The sequence below is a fragment of the Coffea arabica genome, chromosome 3c, assembly GCF_036785885.1.
Source record: "Coffea arabica cultivar ET-39 chromosome 3c, Coffea Arabica ET-39 HiFi, whole genome shotgun sequence".
Lineage (NCBI taxonomy): Eukaryota > Viridiplantae > Streptophyta > Magnoliopsida > Gentianales > Rubiaceae > Coffea > Coffea arabica.
The window spans coordinates 12,733,762-12,752,924 of NC_092314.1; the positions used below are offsets into that span (position 1 = coordinate 12,733,762).

Here is a 19,163-nt window from a genome sequence, read left to right on the forward strand (position 1 = left end):
GGACTGATCCTGCAAAATACAAAAGCGTCCCAATTGCACATTAGCACAATTGGGGCTGGTCGATTGACTACGGGAATCGTATATAATACGAAAGAAGTCTCACCCACACAAAAACCAGTTTATCTTTAATATTTTCCTTCAACAGTGTGGATAAACTTTCCAACACTAGTTCAATATTATGCCTGCAAAAAAAACGACATTCAGAACATAGCAGTTATCGGAAACACACAACCCGTAAAGAGTTGAGAGATTTTTATGTACAATATACACTGTCGTATACCTTTGTTTGGATGACCAAACTGCCACATCAAAATAGGAGAAACAGAATTGCAAGAAAGCAAAGCAATGGGGTCTGAAGTTCAAGTCCCGATTTCTGGTCCTCCTACCTAATGCATTGCCAATAACAACTCCATTCAAATCCAAAATAAGAAGCTTCTTATTCAAACCCTTAGTAGAAGGACCTTCAGCTATGCTTGAACACGGTCCTGTAGTTTCCGTTGCAAAAAAAATTGCCACAAAACAATTACATGTCTTGGATGTATTTCCCTGTCAAATCTAATGTGTCCCACAGATGTGAAAGGAAGCAACATAATCTTCAAATTTTAAGGGAAAAAAGAATGGACTGGGGACACCAACAATTTGCCAACCAGCTGCTATTGCATGTGTTGGTATACAAGACTACAAAACCAGTTCCCGCTGTGCTTTGTCAGCCACAGAGGTGTTGGAACAGGCAAACATGGGGAAGACGTGGGGTTTTTGTTTTGGTTTTTCAAATTGCTTTAAAGAAGCAGTTTGGCTACCAGTAAGGTCGTTTTGAGCAAGAATTTTAAATGACGTACAGCGTTAACATTCATCGCTACATTACAATACTAGGATATGCACTGCTTCACCTGTTCGTCATGTTTGGCACGACCTTCCTGCAAATCTGCACTGCCATGCAACTGCGTCGGCTGTTTATTTTGTTCGAGAAACGCAGCGTAATTGATGGGGTTTGCCAGTTTCCCCAATGCGATCTCCCAAGCAATAAAATTTCTAGCAATCACAACGTCAAGCTGTACATACAGATGTCCGTATTTAGATGCAAGACAGTTAGTCTGGTAGATAGAAATCATGCATCCCTGCACTTACAGGTTTCGGGCGACAGGCCATTGCCCAACATTGAATGAACTTCAAAGTGAAAACGCCACAACTTGCAGCATCCTTCTGTTAAATTCTGTGCTGTACAACGTGAAATGTCCAGGGTCCATGCTTAAAAAATTGACCCAGAATCCATTCCTGCAAAACAAAGAAAACACTGGCATTGTAAATGTGATGTTCTTTGTTATTATGAAGAGCAAGAAGTTTGCACGGAACGCACTACTGACTGCATCAAACCCTGGTAGAATGTGTTCAGGTTGTGCGAAGAATCAACAATGTACACTTGTTTTTCGTTGAGATGTGCAATCATGACAAACCAATGTTGCGAATAAATGATGGGGAAAAATATCTGCACGGATACCACAGTGAACAGCGTCAAATTTGTTAAAATTGTACCAATATTAGGCCAATCAGCTGTGCAGCTAATACTGTGACCCGTCATGCTTACTGGGAGAAAGCAATGACAATGAAAAACTAGAGTATACCTTTTCAGAATTTTTCATACTTTGGACATTGGTTTCATCAACGAAGAGCCTTTTGGTTGTGGCAGAAATGCGTGGATAATCTAACACGCATCTCACCTGCAATGAAGAGCAGCAGAGGGAAGAGTTACGTATAAATTTTACAAGGAACATTGAAGGGCAGTTTAAAAACAGGGGTATTACAACGTACCCAAAACAAAGGATTGAAAAAACAAAATTGCTGGTACTGTCGCTGGAGTAAATGCAGGTACTGTGTCACAACCTTCACACAAAGGAAGAAACGCACAGTTAGAATGAAAACGGCAAAACACGAAACAGGGAAGGACCTATTACATTCCCCAAAGTCCCAAAAACTTTACTTTGTCATTCAGACAATGCTCCTCATGCAGCACTTCCTGCAATTCCTCCTTTTTAATACCAAATAGCTGTTGCTTATCCAGTGCACTGACACAACTGCGGACAGTGAAGTTAAAGATCATAAGAATACAATGGACGTGCCATACTTGAACTGATGAAATGTACTACACTTAGCCGTACATTGTGGGAGTGATATGAGTAAGATGGAAGGCCACAGCTGCCTTCAAGTCTGCGTCAGGTATACCACATTCTTCTGAACGCCACTGCCGAGTTTGTGGATGTCAGTATACATACAGAAAACAAATGGTTACGAAACACGTAGCAAAAACCTCTTACATCATGTAGAAATGGCAATGTGTCGAAGCTGCTCCGTTGCATATGCACGGCACCAAACTTTTCAAATATTTCTGTCACCTTATGTTGTAGCTACCAAAACAAAAGTCAAGTTACGCAGTTTGGCTAGTTGGCAGAAATGTACAACAACATGAAATCAGAGTTTACATTAACATACAGTTGCTCCAGCTCTGGTTTGTTGCGAAACTATAACAACATCTTCAACGTCGTCGCTTTGTCCCAAAAACGGCGGCTTATCCACCGTAGCACACTCCCCCATGTCAACCAATTGCTTGGCTGCTTCAGTTATCTTATCCTGTTCCACAGTGTCTCCGACCACTGCATCTGCAGGTTTAAACTTCTTCCACATCCAACCCTGGCTTTCAGACTTCACTGCCATTTTCTTGAAGTACGAAACTCCAATGTTGTGACTGTGAAAGCCTTTGTCGATGTGGTCAGCATAAATGGGAACGTTAAAGCGCCTGAATATGCTGGTCAGAAAGATACCGAATGGGAGATGGGTTTTTTTATTGTCCCTGCTCCTAATCTTCCTAATTTTGTTGAAGATTGTGGCAATCATCAGTTTGCCAATGTTCAGTGATTTTTTGTTCAACAAGTGCCACAACAGCATTCTTTCTAGTGCACTCACCGAACTGATACTGCCAGCTTTGGGAACAATGTTATGGCATATTATAAGATGCAACAGCCTTGGCAGAACCTTCATGTCAGGCGCATAAAACTTTGGTTTTTTCCCCATTGCCCGCCTAATGCTGTCATCATGTTGCAGAATTTGTCGTACAAACTCTCTGTCATCATACCCGGGCACAGCCAGTTTATCCATATTCTTGGCACTAATCATTTTGTAATCGACACTATAACCAGTGTCAACCAGACCAAACTCTGCAAATAGAACCTCGGTAGACACCTGAACATGTATATTCCTAATGACAGATCGCACTACTTACTTGTCCTTATTTGCACTAGAATTCGCGTAGAATTCTCGAACCAACCTATCGTAACACTTATCTTTAACGGACAGCAAATTAATCAAATTTTGGGAACGCAGATATTCGCTAATATCAATACATTCCGAGGCCAGTGCTTCTACCTCAACCGGCATGCCTGGAGACACAGGAAGATTGAAACAGCTGTCCATAATAGCGCAAACCTCAGCTTCGGATGCGAATGTAGATATGAATTGCCTGGACACAGTGCAACATTCATAATGTTTCATAACCTTCGTTTATTGCCATTGTCATCATATAGAGCTAACAACTGAAGTACGAATGTTGCCTTCCACTTGTTCTGGAAGGCGTAAGGCTACTATTCGTAAACACATCGTACACAAGCTGAAATTTAACAAGGTAAATCGATGGTGTACAGGGTCTTTATGTACTTTACCCTCTCATTTTACCCTGGACCACTCACTTTACAAACAACAAAATGCAACATTTCTTTTCTTGTTCATCCCCATGATTTTGGTCCGCTTACATCTTCGCGGACCAATTACGGGATTAAGCCTTTGCATATAATGTAAGGGTTGATAGGTGTTCCTTATATGCAAAACATTGCCCTAAAGTGATGAAAACATTGGCCTAAAGGGTCTGTAAAACTCCAAAACACAATCTGAAGCGTAGATGGAGCATACATGTTCAACTGGTAAGTGTGTTAACCCAAATGACAGACACAGAATAAGCTGCCCCAAAATTAAACTGTAACACACGCACAAGTAAAAATTACCAAAATTCGAAAAAAATATGATACAAAATGTCTCCACCGAATACCGAACAATACCTTAAGAAAGCGGGTGCTTCCGTTCTGCGGAGATGAGCCACACCTTAACCCTAACGGGGGGTAATCTAAGGCACCACCGGTTTAACGCATGAACTCATTAAATCGAAATGATAGCACAACTGAATCACTTAATGCCAAATAAAAGGGGCTGGCGAAACTGAGGACAAGAAGGGAAATTTCGGCAGGGGAGGCCTTTACCGACGCGCCAGTGGAAATGGCAGCAGATGGCGGACCATGGGGCACCAATGTCTTCCGTTTCACACTTCTACTTTGTAATTCACAGATGTTGGGGAGGCACAATAGCTGTTGTAGTGGTGGGGGATAAAAGGCAGTACAGACAGAAAAGAATTTCTTATTGCACACCCATAAAGAGCACACCTTGTATTGCAAAATCTGTTGCGCTCATTGGCCATACAAGTTAAGTAGTTGGGGCCTGGGGGTAGTGGGCAGTGTGTTCAATTAATGCAAGATAGGCATACACAGCTAGCTTTTCATGTTCCCACGTACACGGATAACGGTTCAAATTCTCTCGCTCCCGCCATAAACTCCTTATTCATGTGCCCGTGCGTATTGTGTAGTTATAAAGGACGAAACGCGGAATAATTTGGTGTTGTATTGCAGGGCGGGCTCAATTTAAATGCCCGCCACAAATTCGTGTTTATTCCACGCAAAATTGTTACTCTCTTCTTGTAATGGAGGAAAGCCATAAAGAGCTGGTGTTTTATGGCATACCGGCCGAAATTTAAGTGTAGCCGAAAATTTAGTTTTGGTCTCCGCAAATTATGCAGTGTTGTTGTAATACACGGAACACGTAAAGAGCTGATCCTTTATTGGGTAACGGTAGGAATTTAAATTTATCCCACAACATGAATTTTCGGGCAGAAAGGAAAATGGTTACACTTTTTCTTCCTACGTTGTCGTACAAAGAAAAATGGGCTTGACGTACAAAAAAATTAGTATAACCCATTTGGTAAGGCCCGTAAAGAAAAATTGGGTACACATTCGTTCTTACAGTGGAGGAAATCCAAAGACAGCCGGTGCCGTAATCCAAAACGGGTGTAGGATAAGTTTATGCTATAAACTAATTTTCGGCCACAAAGCACAACGGCCTGTGTGTTGCTGTAGTGGAGGAAAGGCGTAAAGAGCCCGTCCTTTTTTGGGTGAACGGGATTAATTGATTGTAAATTTTACAATCAATTAATTTATGTTTTGCCAACATTGGGTACTTTGTTCTTGTAATGTGGGAGACGCATCAACACCTGGCCTTTTATTGGTCAACTGGGTTCATTATAATTTATGCCATAAAACCGTAGTGCCATACATTTAAAGAAAAACCATTACAATTTTTTAAGGGATTTTTTTACAAACCTCCCCATAAGTTGGTAATAACTACGGGATATTTCCTTTACAAAGTAAATAGTTATTACTTTGTTCGTGTAATACAGGAAACGCACGAAGAGCTTATATGTTAAGTCCAATTAATTTTCCAAAGTTTTACGTATTAAATTTGTGCAAAACACAAAACCTACAACTTTTCCTGTACCAAAAATATTATCGCATCATTTTTCAAATTTTAGTTACAAACATTTATGTATTTAACATAAATTATATGATTCAAAGTATAATGGCTATAAATAGCTACTATTTTATTCATATAGTACAAGAAACCCATAAAGAGTTGCTAAAAAGTGGGTGACAACTTTTTTTTTTTTTTTTACATTTTAAATTTATGTTACATACAAAACGTAGTAGAATAGCATTGATAATAATCTTAGTGGAACACTTTTTTAATTGCAGTTATAAACATTTATGTATTTCATATAAAATAAATAATTGAAACTGAAATAATCATACATAGCTAGTACTTTATTCATATAATGCAAGAAACTCATATGAAGCCACAAAATTTTCACCCCCAATTTTTCCCCGTCCAAGAAGCACCCCATTGGCCACACACCGCGACCGCCACCGCCTGTCCTTCTCTCTCTGTCTCTCTCCCTCTCTTCCTTTACCCCTCTTGCTTCGATTTCATTCCTCTGCACTGTCCCCATCGACATCGTCCCCTTCGTTTTCCGTCGCACCAGCGCCCGCCTCCTCATCTCTCTGTCGCTGATTCCTTTCTCTCTTTCATTTCTTCCTTCCTACGTGTCCTCTATTCTCCATCTCCTTCGTCCCCTTTCTTGTCTTTGTGAACCACACCGTCGCCACCATACACCGACACTGTCGCAGCCGCGTCCCTTGTCTATTTGCCTCTGTATCTGTGTCCCTCTTTATTCGTGTCCTTCGTTCCGCTCTACCTGATGTAATCATCCTCCCGTTCTGTGGTTCGTTAACATCATAGCGCAACGCTTACCTTTGGCCAACATCTCCGCAGCTGTACAACGGAAGTACCAATTCCCGTGGTCCGGAACCTTCATTGTCAACCACAGCTACATTTGACATGACGACATTTGCAGGTGCAAGTGAAGACAGCACCGCGACCTCGAAGATGCTCTGTCGCTGCGGATTGGTTGCCAATATACAAACTTCTTTCACGCGAGGCAACCCAGGGCGTCGGTTTGCAGCATGCAGCAATTACCCGATTTGTTCGCTGTTGTAACATAGAGTTTATAACATCCTCATCTGCCCCTCCATTTATATTGGAGGGGCCACAAACCCCCTGCGCACTCAGCCACACAGATGCTCTTTTTTCAGGTGGGTCGATGTTGATAGCTGCTGCAACAGGGGAAGAGCACTCGCGAGGCTAGCAGCTGAGAAGATATGTACACTAAAGGAAGCGCGTTCGGCTCTGCAGGCGACGAACGTCCATGCCATGAACTCCAATCAGTGTTTGACGCGTAGGGTGGTGGAACTTGAAAGGGACAATGAAGCTTTGCGAATGATTGCGCAACAATGCAAACAAAAGCAGCAGTTACTCTGCAGCAAAATAAGGTGTTACAACTTGTGCTTCTTCGTGGTCAGTGTGGTGTGTATTGGTATTTTTACGTTTTGCTACAATTGGAGATCACACTTTTTCCCAAACGCTGCGAACTTGGGTTGTCTAATGCCAGCACACAGACATCCGCAACGATAGAACGTTTACTTCGTCAAAGGTCTGCACATTTATCAAGCACGGTTATTTTATTCGGACCTTTACGCCTGCTTTGCGAATATTCCATTCCTGAAGACAGTCAAGCAAAGCTAAACATGCCTCGAAACTTTTTGAGGTGCAGTTCCACTTTTTACGATTATAGTCCAATTTTGTAAGCTACGTTTCATCGGCAGGACTGCTGTATTTGTGAACTCTGCGTAATTTCAAATATGAAGTTAGACAGTTGTTTAGTGCTGGCATAAAATATCTTCGCATGCACACAAGCACATTAAACCCAATGCCATAGGCTGAGTCCGTATGTGGACAGCTCGTTCAAAGTATTGTTCATACTTGTTGGGAGCTTAGGAAGATGTGGTGGCCAACTTTTTAATGCAACCGTGTTTAGCCGTGGCTATGTTTAACACCCTGCAGTTGACAGTTGAGGATGCGGTTTCACCGCCCCTCCCTGGAAATTCATAAATGTCCTTTTTCACTTCAACTTCGCGGGCAGCCGCCTTACAAACGAACCTGTACCTGCTTTGGTCCGCTTATATGCAACCAATGGCGGTGTCAATACAGATGCCGGATGCATAGTGACTGAGTTGTCAACAAATGGAGCTGCAAAATGTTTAGGTCCCACGTAAATCTGAAACCCAAACGTTTCTCCCCTGACACATTACATTGCTGAAGGCCAAATACAGACCACTTAAAATCCCACAGCAATTGCAAAAATGTAACATGCATACTATTCAACTTTGAACTTTACAGATGACCGAACCCAGAGACTAGGTTGGCAACTACATTTAGGTGCGCACGTTAGTGGACATCAAACGAGCTACAGTTGTCCACCGCGACCAACTACTTTACGGTGCACGTTGAAATACAGAAGCAACTGCCAATGCAGTGTAGCCGAAACAACATGCTTCACCAATCAGCAATGTCGGTTGATGCCGGTACAAGGCCATCAGCGGGTACATTTCCTGGTTGATCAACCTGGCCAACAAGGACACAACATAAATAAAATACCCCGCATCGAACTCAATAACACATTGCTCGCACATCAGTCCCCTGCTTGCCCAACAAATACAAACAAAATTTTGTAATGTGGACGAATACCTGATACGACGAAGTCCGTGATGAATGCAGGATGTATCCCAAAAACCCATCCACAGTGCCCGGTCGACCCTAATATTTTTCAACCAATAGGGTCCTCAGTTTAAAAAAGGCTTCACATGCAAGACGAAGGACTCAGTATGCACTAATGTAAATGTGATTGCATACAACTACAATAATTACCGATTCCAATGACTTCCCTTGCCGTACGCCATCTGGTCCTCCCTCATCCATGTCCTGCAACCAAGTTACACATCCCATATTAGCACACGCACTCGCATACAGCCACACAGGGTTTCAGGCTGACAGTTAAAGGCAACAATGTGTTATCCTTCAAACACCTTACCCCTATCACTTAGTGTCACTGAACTAAACAAATTATGCGTAAGACTAATTTTAGTGATATTATGTTCATTTCAGCATATTACTTCGGTCGTAATCGAAATATGGCAACAGCTTATGCACTATGTGACCATTGGACCACAACATGTACGCATTACTTAGAAGGGCATGAACATGGGATTAATTTAACGCACAACTTAGCAGCAAAGGTAGCCAGGGATGTGTAGACACAGTTGTGCATATGTTGCACATAAAATCCATTCCAACCTGAATCCGTACAACAGGGTCCCTTGGTCGCTGCTGCTCCATTTCATTTGATAACTCAACACCGATTTGGCCAGCGGGTGTCGTCCCCGTGTTGCGTTGTTGTGCATGAGCAGTGCAACTACAATTTCCATGATGATCATCAGCGTCTGTGGCTCTGCGCTTTGATGATGCGTTTGGCACACTTCCTCTTCTCCTGCATTGGTAACAAAACAAAAAATTCAACTAAACCGCACACTCAGTCTTCTGTGTTCCATAGCAAGTCAGGTAAGTTAGGTAAGCCTATTTATGAATACACAGTTGCATTGTGTGGCGAAGTGCATTGTACATGGGATGTTCCTGTCATACGCCATACATATTGTTGCCTACCTCGGTTTCCCTCGACACAGGACTCGTGCTGCAATGAATTCTGGGTCCTTAACCCAATCCCTTTGACCCCCTGTTTCATTCGTTGGTTGCACAGCTCCACAGCCTGGCCTCTTTGCCTCTTGCCTTGCACTTCTCAGTTCCAACTGACTCATTCTGAAACAGTGCCAATGCATTTCTGAATCCATCCGACTTCTTGCACGCATTCCTACATACATCATTTGCTGCCGAAAGCAACATAGAGTATCTGGACATCTCTGTGAGGTGTGAGCTGCTTGTTTCAGCCCCCTCGTCATTTATTACGCGTTCCTTTGCCTGTCGAGTCCACCTCTTCATGATGCAGTTTGGAGGGATCCTTTTCAGTTCCTCAAATAGTATTGCACGAAACATGTGACAACAAGGCAGGCCGTGTGTTTCCATTTTCAGGCACGAGCACTTCATATGTCGCGTGGACCTGTTATACACCACAGTGTAGTACGAGTAATTGTACGGATGCTTCATGAAGTGCACAGCATTTATTCCATCATCCGTGCCATTAATCCTACAAAATAGCCACTGCTTCTTCATTTCCTTCCGTACCACAACGAAAGTGGACCTAGTAAACACTTCAGCAGCATGTTTTTCCAGCGCCTGTAGCTGTGTCGCACCGAGAAGGGTAGTGTGCTCTGTGACAGCCCGTTGACGCCTCTCTTCATGTCGCAAGCGGCCCACCGCCAAGTCATATGTTTGAAGGCAGTCAAAAAACTTCAACTTGGGGGTCAGATGTAATTTTAAGACCTGATGCATTTTCTCGCACCTTTGGGTACTCCGCACTCCTCCAAAAAAGTTGCCTCTCAGGAAAGCCATAGCCCAGAGCTCCCTCTTGCGGTACATCTTCTTAACCCATTCGTTATTTTCAAGCCGAAAACGTCTGACAACCCCTGCCCACCTCGTTTCAAAATTAATTGTTGTAGAATTCATAAACATGTAGGTCTTGAATGCCTGCAAGAACTCTTTGTCCCTTACATTTGTAGCAGCATTCATTTCCAAATGGAAGCTGCAAAGTCTGTGCTTAGCTGTGGGCATGAATTTTTTAATGCACTTTCGCATGGACTTGTCCCCATCTGTCACCACTGCTATTGGTTTCCTCCCATTCATTGCTTCTAAGAATGTAATTATAACCCAATCATATCCCTCATCTCCTTCGTGAACGATAAAAGCACACGCAAAGATACATGTCGAGTAGTGATTGTTAACCCCACACAACACAACCAATGGAAATTTGTACTGGTTCGTATTATACGTGCTGTCGAACACTAGCACATTCCCAAAACATCTATAGTCGTCTCTACACACGGAATCAGCCCAAAGCAAGCGATTCAGGCGGCCATGGCCATCTACAGAATATTTGAAAAATAAATTCGGATCACCTCGTTGCTTGCCTAACAAGAATGCAAGTGCCGAATCGCTGTCCCCATCACCAACTGCTACCTGCCTCTGCCGATTCAGCGCATTGTACATATCTGTTTCATGGAAACCCAGGTTGCGGTATCCGCCAGCCTGTACAACTAGTAGTCTCATAATGTGACTTGTTCTTATTCCTGCTTGTTGCATAAGTACTGCCTGTTGCAGGTCCGACTTCCCAACCTTTCTATGCGACCTCATGAAACTAACACTTTCAGGACTGCAAAAACGATGGCAATGTCCACTAACAAATTGTACAACAACGTACTTTTGTTTCGACTCGTGTAATCGAACCTTCAAATGTGCTTGACAGTTCACTCTTGTTACTGCCTTCGGTTCCCTTATTCGATCGCCTCTGTTCAGGTGCTTTTCATGTCTTTCGCCTTCCTTATTGCAAAGCCATGATCTCACTCGGACATCACCTTTCTTATCTTTTCTCTTGCACCCTTTTCGTACCCCAAAATCGGTTGCTCTTGCGTACATCATATAGAATGCTTCTGCCTCTTCAATGCTGTCAAACTCCATGCTACCTACATCTATATCATCAATACAGTGGAATGCAGCGTTTACATTTGGCCCGTCTTGACCAACAATGTCCCCTACAGCACCCTGCCCTAAAATCCGTTCTGTTCTGCAGTTGGTTGTTGAATGGACAATTTTTAATCTGTTGCCACTTTCTTCACCTTCGGCACTCGCACCAACATCCCGTGTGCTCCATGGATGCCCTTCCAGCATTTGCATTCGCAATCCCGTTTGCTTTGATGTTACCACTTTTATTGCTAATTCTGTTATGCGGGCTTATTCAACTTTGTTGCGTTCAAAACTGTCTCCAACAAACTTTGCAATTCAACACCACCAATGGAAGACTCGAAATGAGCTTACGAACCTGTAATAAGCAATACAGGTAATCATTCAGTGCCTTCATAGGTTACGAACATTATCTGATCGACATAATGTTGTTGACTTCAAAATGTTATGACATGATAATCCCCCAAAAAAGCCCCAAAAAAATTCCCTCTCTCACAATCAATGTAGGTTACAGAAAACACTGGTTCAAACTTACACTCTGGGTCTTCCATCTGCATGATGACAAAATAAAACCTTACGCTTACGCTTGCTTAATTGACACTCTGCTCTGCTACCTTACCTCCAAACAACCCGCGACGAAGACGACATTGTACCGTGGGAGTCAATGACAGCAGATCATCTCAAAAACCTAAAATAAGGGATGAAGGTAATCAATCAATGGCATCATAGGTGACGAACAATTGTCTGATGTACACTATGTTCTTGCAGGCAAAAATGACTACATGACAATCCACTCAAAGTGGGCTAAAGATTCCCCCTGTGACAATCACTGTAGGTTACACAACATACAGCTTAATCGCTACAGCCTTGTTCTTGCAATTTCATGATGCAATATGGCACAATATTTGAGTCCAACCTAAACGGAAACGGAACATAAACACATACAAACATGCGTCGTCGTTTGATACTCGCCACTGCTGCCTTCCATCCACGGGAAGTGGCGACGCGAGGGACAATAAGAGACACTTGCAATACCGCACCTCCTTATCTGCACACCATTTGGATTCCCCTTTGCAGGTATTAATGAATTACAACGCAAATCTCCGGAATATACGGAAAACAACCAACGCACCTTACTCGCAGTCTTGTAGAAGACAATTGATGTTCATCAAATAGCCAGCGTCGCTGTACCTCCGCTGACTATGTCGGACATTCACAACAAAAGACGGTGAAGCTATGTACACATTTTTCCCCGCTTCAGTCCTGTTTTGGGGCTACACCGAAATTAAACAAGCAACAGTCCCGACAATCCATTACCTTTATTTAGGGTTTACTTTCCCAAATCAGTTTCGGCCCTTCTTTTTCCCGCCTCACCGTTCTTCACTATTTGTTATTCAGTATATGTAAAAATTGGCATGCCCTATGCGCAGAGAAAAAGTTATTAAAATACTCTTTTTTCCGCTGTATACATATTTCATGATTTTGTTTTGCATAAAAATATAAATTTATAATAACTGTATATTAAGGCTTGTTTTGCATACATATTATAAAGTCGCAGCTGTTTATGGCGTTTGTCTATTATATGAACCTGGAACGACATTTTGTTTCGCATGATTTTTTTTTTGCATACATATTTCCGCTGTATATGATTTTGTTTTCCATACATATTATAAGTGTATATTAGTATAAATGTATAAATTAATATATATATTAATATTATGTAGAAATGTATTTATATAATTAGTATAAATGTATATACGTGTTAATATTATGTATAAATGTATAATTAATATTATGTATATTAATATAAATGTATAAATGTATATAATACATAATATAAATGTACATTTACATGTATAAGTGTATATTATTAAAAACATATAAATTATAAATGAATATTATAAAAATGTATAAATTAATATATTATAAATATATATTAATATTATGTACAAATGTATTAATATAATTAATATAAATGTATACATGCATTAATATTATGTATAAAGGTAAAATTAATATTTTGTATATTAATGTAAATGTATAAATGTATTATATTAGATATTATACATAATATAAATGTCTATTATAAATATACATAAATATTTATATATTATGTATAAATGTACATTTATATAAATGTGTAATATATTATATATTATATTATCTAATATTTATGCAAATATATTATAAATATATAAAAATATACTACAAATAAAATAAAAAATTTGTAATCTGTGTATAAATATATAATATTAGAAATGTATAAAATATATAATACACATTAATATTGAATTTAATTTATGCATAATATACATATTAATATATATTATAAAACAAAATTTAATAAATATATTTATTAATTTATATATAAATAAATGTATTTATATAAATATATATTATTTATCTCAATTCATATAATATATATAATATTATACATAATTGAACTAAATATATTCACATTGATATAATATATATAATATACATAATTGAAATATACCTATTCAAATACATCATTGAAATATACAAATTGAAATATATTAAAATATAATTCAAATATACATATTAAAATGCATAATTCAAATTTAGAAATTGAAATATACTTACTACAATTCACAAAATTTATTGCACGAATGCCGTAAATACAGGGTGTTTTATTGCAAACCTGATTAAAATTTTGTTCCCGTAAACAAAATTTTCCACCCCTACAACGGGTACTCAGTTCTTATAAGCTATAAACAGTTACTGTTTTATTCGAAATCGGTTTATTTTACTTTCTCCGCCACATACATTTTTAAATGCAAAACGGGGTTCTCTGTTCTTATAATGGAGCAAAGTCGTAAAAAGCTAGTGTTCGACTGAACACCGGTGTTAATTTTTTTTTATCCGATAAATAAATTGTGTTATGCAAAAAAAATTAAAAGGCTACTCTATTCTTATAATGCTGGATAAGCCATAAAAAGCTAGTGTTTTACGACAAAATGGATTTATTATATTTTTATCCCAAAAACAATATGGTATGTCGAAACACGGACACTGTGTTCCATTAACGGACGAAAGCCATCAACAGCTACTGTTTTATTGAAAAACAGGCTGGTTTCTTTTTCCGGATAAATAAATTCTGTTATGCAAACAAAGCGTACTCTGTTCTTATACTAGTACAAAGCCATAAAGAGATGGTGTTTTACGACAAAATGGAATTATTTCATTTAATTTCCTAAATAAAGCGGTTTATGCAAATACGGGTACTTTGTTCGTATTACGGAAGAAAGCCATCAATAGCTGCTGTGTTATTGCAAACGGGTTTTTTTTTTTCATTTTATCCAAAACCTACTTTTTTTTATGCAAAAATTGGGTACTTTGTTCCTATAATGCGGGAAAGCCATAAAGAGCAAGTGTTTTATTGTAAAACCGGTTTATTTTGCTTAATCCACCATTTACATTTTTTAAACGTCCAAAAGCGGTTTTAGAGATGAGGTATTTCATGCAAACATGGTACTTTACCATGCCAATGGATAACATTTCAAACAAAATCAAAGGTTTGGTATTTTAATTAACAAACATTCGGTTCCGCTTGGCTTACATACTTTTCTGGGTACTTTTCAAAAACAGCACTCTAGTCCTTCGATCGTGAAATACAAGCCCTGTACATTTCGGCAATTCCTTTCCCTTTTACACAAATCCTTTTGACTTAAGTGCTTTCCAATCACTAATTTTCATTAATATGTTTACATTGCAACAAACAATTTAATTCCGCATAAATTGCAAAAAATTAGTATCTCAACTATTGGGACTTTGCTGATTCTTTGGAGGTCTGATAACAAAGCCGTTGAGAGCTGGTATTTTTATTACCGACACCTTTTTTCCGTAAATGGATTGCTTTCTATGATTTTCCTTTACTAAATGTCAAAGTACCGCCATTTAACCAGCATAAATATATCTCTTTGTTCAGAACTTTAAACAATAATGCTATTAACCTGTATCTTTCCCTTTCAGACCAAGTTTTTTGACTTGTCCATTTTTTCTGCGGCGCGGACAAAATTCTTCGGTTACTTTCCTATAAAACTTTTACACAAAAAATTTATATATGCATAAATTTTTTGTGTAAAAAAACTAATTTATTCACATACGATCGAGTATTTATCCAAGTATATTAAAACTTCACACTAAGTAACGTACTCAATTTTAATCATGAATACAACACTTTTCTGTTATTTCAAATAACAAAAAAAAACTGCTTCGCATAAGTTTTTTTTCATAACTGCTGTGCGCTAATCATTTTTTCTTTCTTCAAATTTCTGAACCTTCTTTACGCACATTTTTTGTCCAAGGCATTTGCAGCATTTTTGCTGCGGTAATGGGTACATTTGCAAATACAATAAATGCCTCTCCTTCTAACCTGCAATAAGACATCCTGTCCCAACCCAGGACGATAGTACGGAACTCTGTGTGCTTTGTTTGCTTCATTCCGCACGCTGTCTGCTTCATTTCCTCTCCACGCGCTCACCATCACTTTAACGTCTCCGTTTGGACCGTTTTGCCCCCAACACGTGTCGCTCCCTGCCAGCATTCCTACCATAGGCAGGTTCCCACCATAACCAGCATCCAAGATGCCTTTCAAGAGTATAATGTTAGAAATAAAAGGGATCAAATATGTCAAAAAAAATTAAGAATTGAAGATCTAAATGAGAAGTATGCAATTCTTAAGGAAGAAAATATTATCTAAAGTGAAACATACTAGGCTATAGTAAGACTAGCCAAGCATAAATAGGACTAAAAACTGCAATTTTTACTCTTACTCTTTCCATCAATACGTTCTTTACCCTTTGCGCTTAGAATAAAGCTTGAGAGTTGATACATGATTTTTATATATTTCAACTCATTTATTGACATAAAGCTTTAACTTTCATCTTGTTTCATACTAGTAATTGTCGCGTACCTTAATTAACTCAATTGTAAATATTTGAATGTAGATATTAAGAGAACGTTGAAAACATATTTTGCTTTTAGAGAAAATAAGGAATTTACTTTGCTACATTAGCCTAGTGAACTCAAAAAAGATTTTACAACATATGACTATCATTTTTGGTGTATAAAATGTACAAACGAATATTTCTAGTTTAAAGTCTTCGTTTAAATAGAATTAATATTCTTATGGAAGAAATAGCTAGAGAAGTTAGACATTCAAATTAGATAAAAGTATAATGTGAACAAACATATTGATTATAACATGTTTGTGTTGAAAATTGTGCCTTAAATTTAAGTGTTTTTCATGCATTTTTCCTAAGCTTCATTAATACATTCATTCCCTTTTAGATTCATTAGTAGATTCATGTATCTCTTGGAATTTACTAGTTCTTTCATATAACTTCTAAATTCATGTACTTGTAATAATGATGGTACGTGTATATTCTTGTGCCCTCACACAACTCACTTGGGCACCCTCCTTCCCACAGTGTAGAAGTAGCGTAAGATAAATCTGGATGCTTAACCCGAAAAAAAATATATGAAAACAAGAAAGAGTCTTGAAGGTGTTCTAAGGCATTTAAAATAGATTGCACTCTTTAGGGTTAAAGAGTGCAATTCATATGCTATATCATCACTTTATTATCCCCTCTTTCATTATATTATCACTCACTGTAAATTACACTCTACATAGTATAATAGCATGGACCTATAATGAAATCAAGTATTTATCTTAATAGTTCTCAACACATATTTCATAAATAAATAAATCTATTTTTTGAAAAGTAATTTCATTTATTTTTGGAAAACAAATTTATTAACTTTTGTTGAAATTTTTGCATTCTAAAAAAATAATATTATTAATTTTTGAAAACTAGTAGTATATATTTTTATGTATTTCAAAAATAATACATTGTTATTTTCTAAAAATAATTAGATAATTATTAAACAAATACCCAACACTTTAAAAAATTAGATAAGAGGTTAAAGAAAACAAATGATACAGTAGAAGAAATGATGGAGTGGGAGAGTAAGAAATTGAGGAAACGTTAACAATATTTATAGACAAAATTTTGAGAATTGAAAGTGAAAAAAAAATACTGATGAAATTGAAAAAATGCTACCATTATTTTACCATTGCAAACATGTTGAAAATTGGATTCAAGGGACCACTGCAAAAGTTTTGAATAATTGGATAAAATGAAACTGTTGCAAAGCTTTGAATAATTGGACCACTCTTTCAGCTTTTTTTGCTTCAATTATGCATGTGGTGACTGTTATGCATGTAATAGGCATTATATTCTTCCTAAGGGAGAGTTTATAATGCATGGGTGTAATAAAGGGTAATTGTGGATACCCCAAACAATATTTGACCCCAAAAGGGCCAAAACTAGGGTTCAATCAACAAAATTGTACGGCTTTCAAACACCATATACTAAGCCTTTGGAACACCAAATAAAAAGTCCAAAACTTCCCCGGTTGAAAGTTGTGGTGTGTTGTGGACTTTTTCTCACTTCAGCCCACCTCTAACCGATCCTGTGTGGCCCAATAATTTTCAGCAACCTAGGTGAAGAATATTAATGGTTTTGTTATAATCATTCCAAGTCATGTACTTTCATAGTTAGGAGTTTATTCTTATTGCCCACTATGTTGATTGTAGCACTTCAAAGTTGATTATAAGTAGGGATAATTTCATAAATGTCCTCTAAGGTTTTAGACAATTTCATTGAGCTCCCTTGAGGTATTAAAAATTGTACTTACCATCCTTGATTTGATACATTTGGTAATCAAACCTTAGAACTGGTCAAAAATTTAAATGAACTTCCTAAAATGTCCTTGGTTTATATAGTTTATATTGCTTTCCAAAACAATTGTAAAATATATAGCATCAAATATTAAAAAAAAAAAGCATCAAATTTTCAATACCTATATTTATTATTTAATAAACAATTATTACAATAGTTTTATCACTATGACAGGCCATTGTACATAGTGCTTTACTAGGGATACATATTCCCTGAAGGTTGGAGAAGAAAGTATTATCATAATTGTTTTAGAGTTTGTAGATTTTTGAAATGTTAGAGGTATCAATAATTTAGTAGTAGTTTTGGACAGTTTCTTTTTAAATCACTGTTGTTTTTGGTGCAAAGAAAAAAAAGATAAAAAAAAATTAGATCAGATTCAAAGTTGTCAAAAAAAAGGTCACTAATTCAACATTTGGTAATGATAACAACTAGAAGCAATATTTATAGTTTATAGTTCCGTGGTTTTACTTGTAAAATATGAAAAAAAAGAGGAATAAGAAGAGAAAAGAAAAAGAAAAAATAATTATAAATATCATTCTTTCTATATGCATACCCAACAAAGGGAGTTTTATTAAAATGGTAAGACTAATATTGTCATTTTAAATGGGCAAGGAAGGTAAGTGTAATTTTTAAAATCTCAAGGGATCTCATTGAAATTGTTAGAAACCTCAGGGAAGGTTTTTGAAATTATTCCTTAAATTTAATTAAAAGAGAATATGAAAATATTCATGGGACATATATCAATTGGCCAAGAGGAAATAGATGGATTGGCTGGTTCATAGAAAAAAGTATAAATACGAAAATTTGAATTTAAATCCTCTCCCACTGTATCATTTGAGTCTCCAAAAACCTGAGTAGAGTTGCCCACATATAAAAAATGGAGCAAGTAAGAATCACAAGGCTAGATATCGGTAACACATTGTGAATGGTATCTTCTCCCATCTAAAACATTGTCCCTTAATTGAAGGCCAAAACTTGAATTAAAGAACAAGAAAAGGGATTGTCCACTAGCCATGCTTGACCAGATCACTATCCGGTCTTCACCAATCTATCGAATTCTCCACATGGACCCCTTGAATGTGGAAGAAAGAATATTAAAAATGTTTAGAGTCGACTTGATTTCTAATAGCCCAGTAAATAGTATATGCTTGTATTAGCCTGCATTTC

At 37.8% G+C, this 19,163-nt stretch overlaps 1 protein-coding gene across 1 annotated transcript; it reads right to left on the reverse strand.

Moving 5' to 3' along the window:
• Positions 1-9,336: 9,336 nt before the first annotated feature.
• LOC140037817 (protein FAR1-RELATED SEQUENCE 5-like) lies at positions 9,337-11,442 on the reverse strand. Its single transcript, XM_072082956.1, has one exon. The coding sequence runs from the start codon at positions 11,440-11,442 to the stop codon at positions 9,337-9,339; it is 2,106 nt and encodes a 701-aa protein (XP_071939057.1).
• Between the last annotated feature and the right edge of the window lie 7,721 nt (positions 11,443-19,163).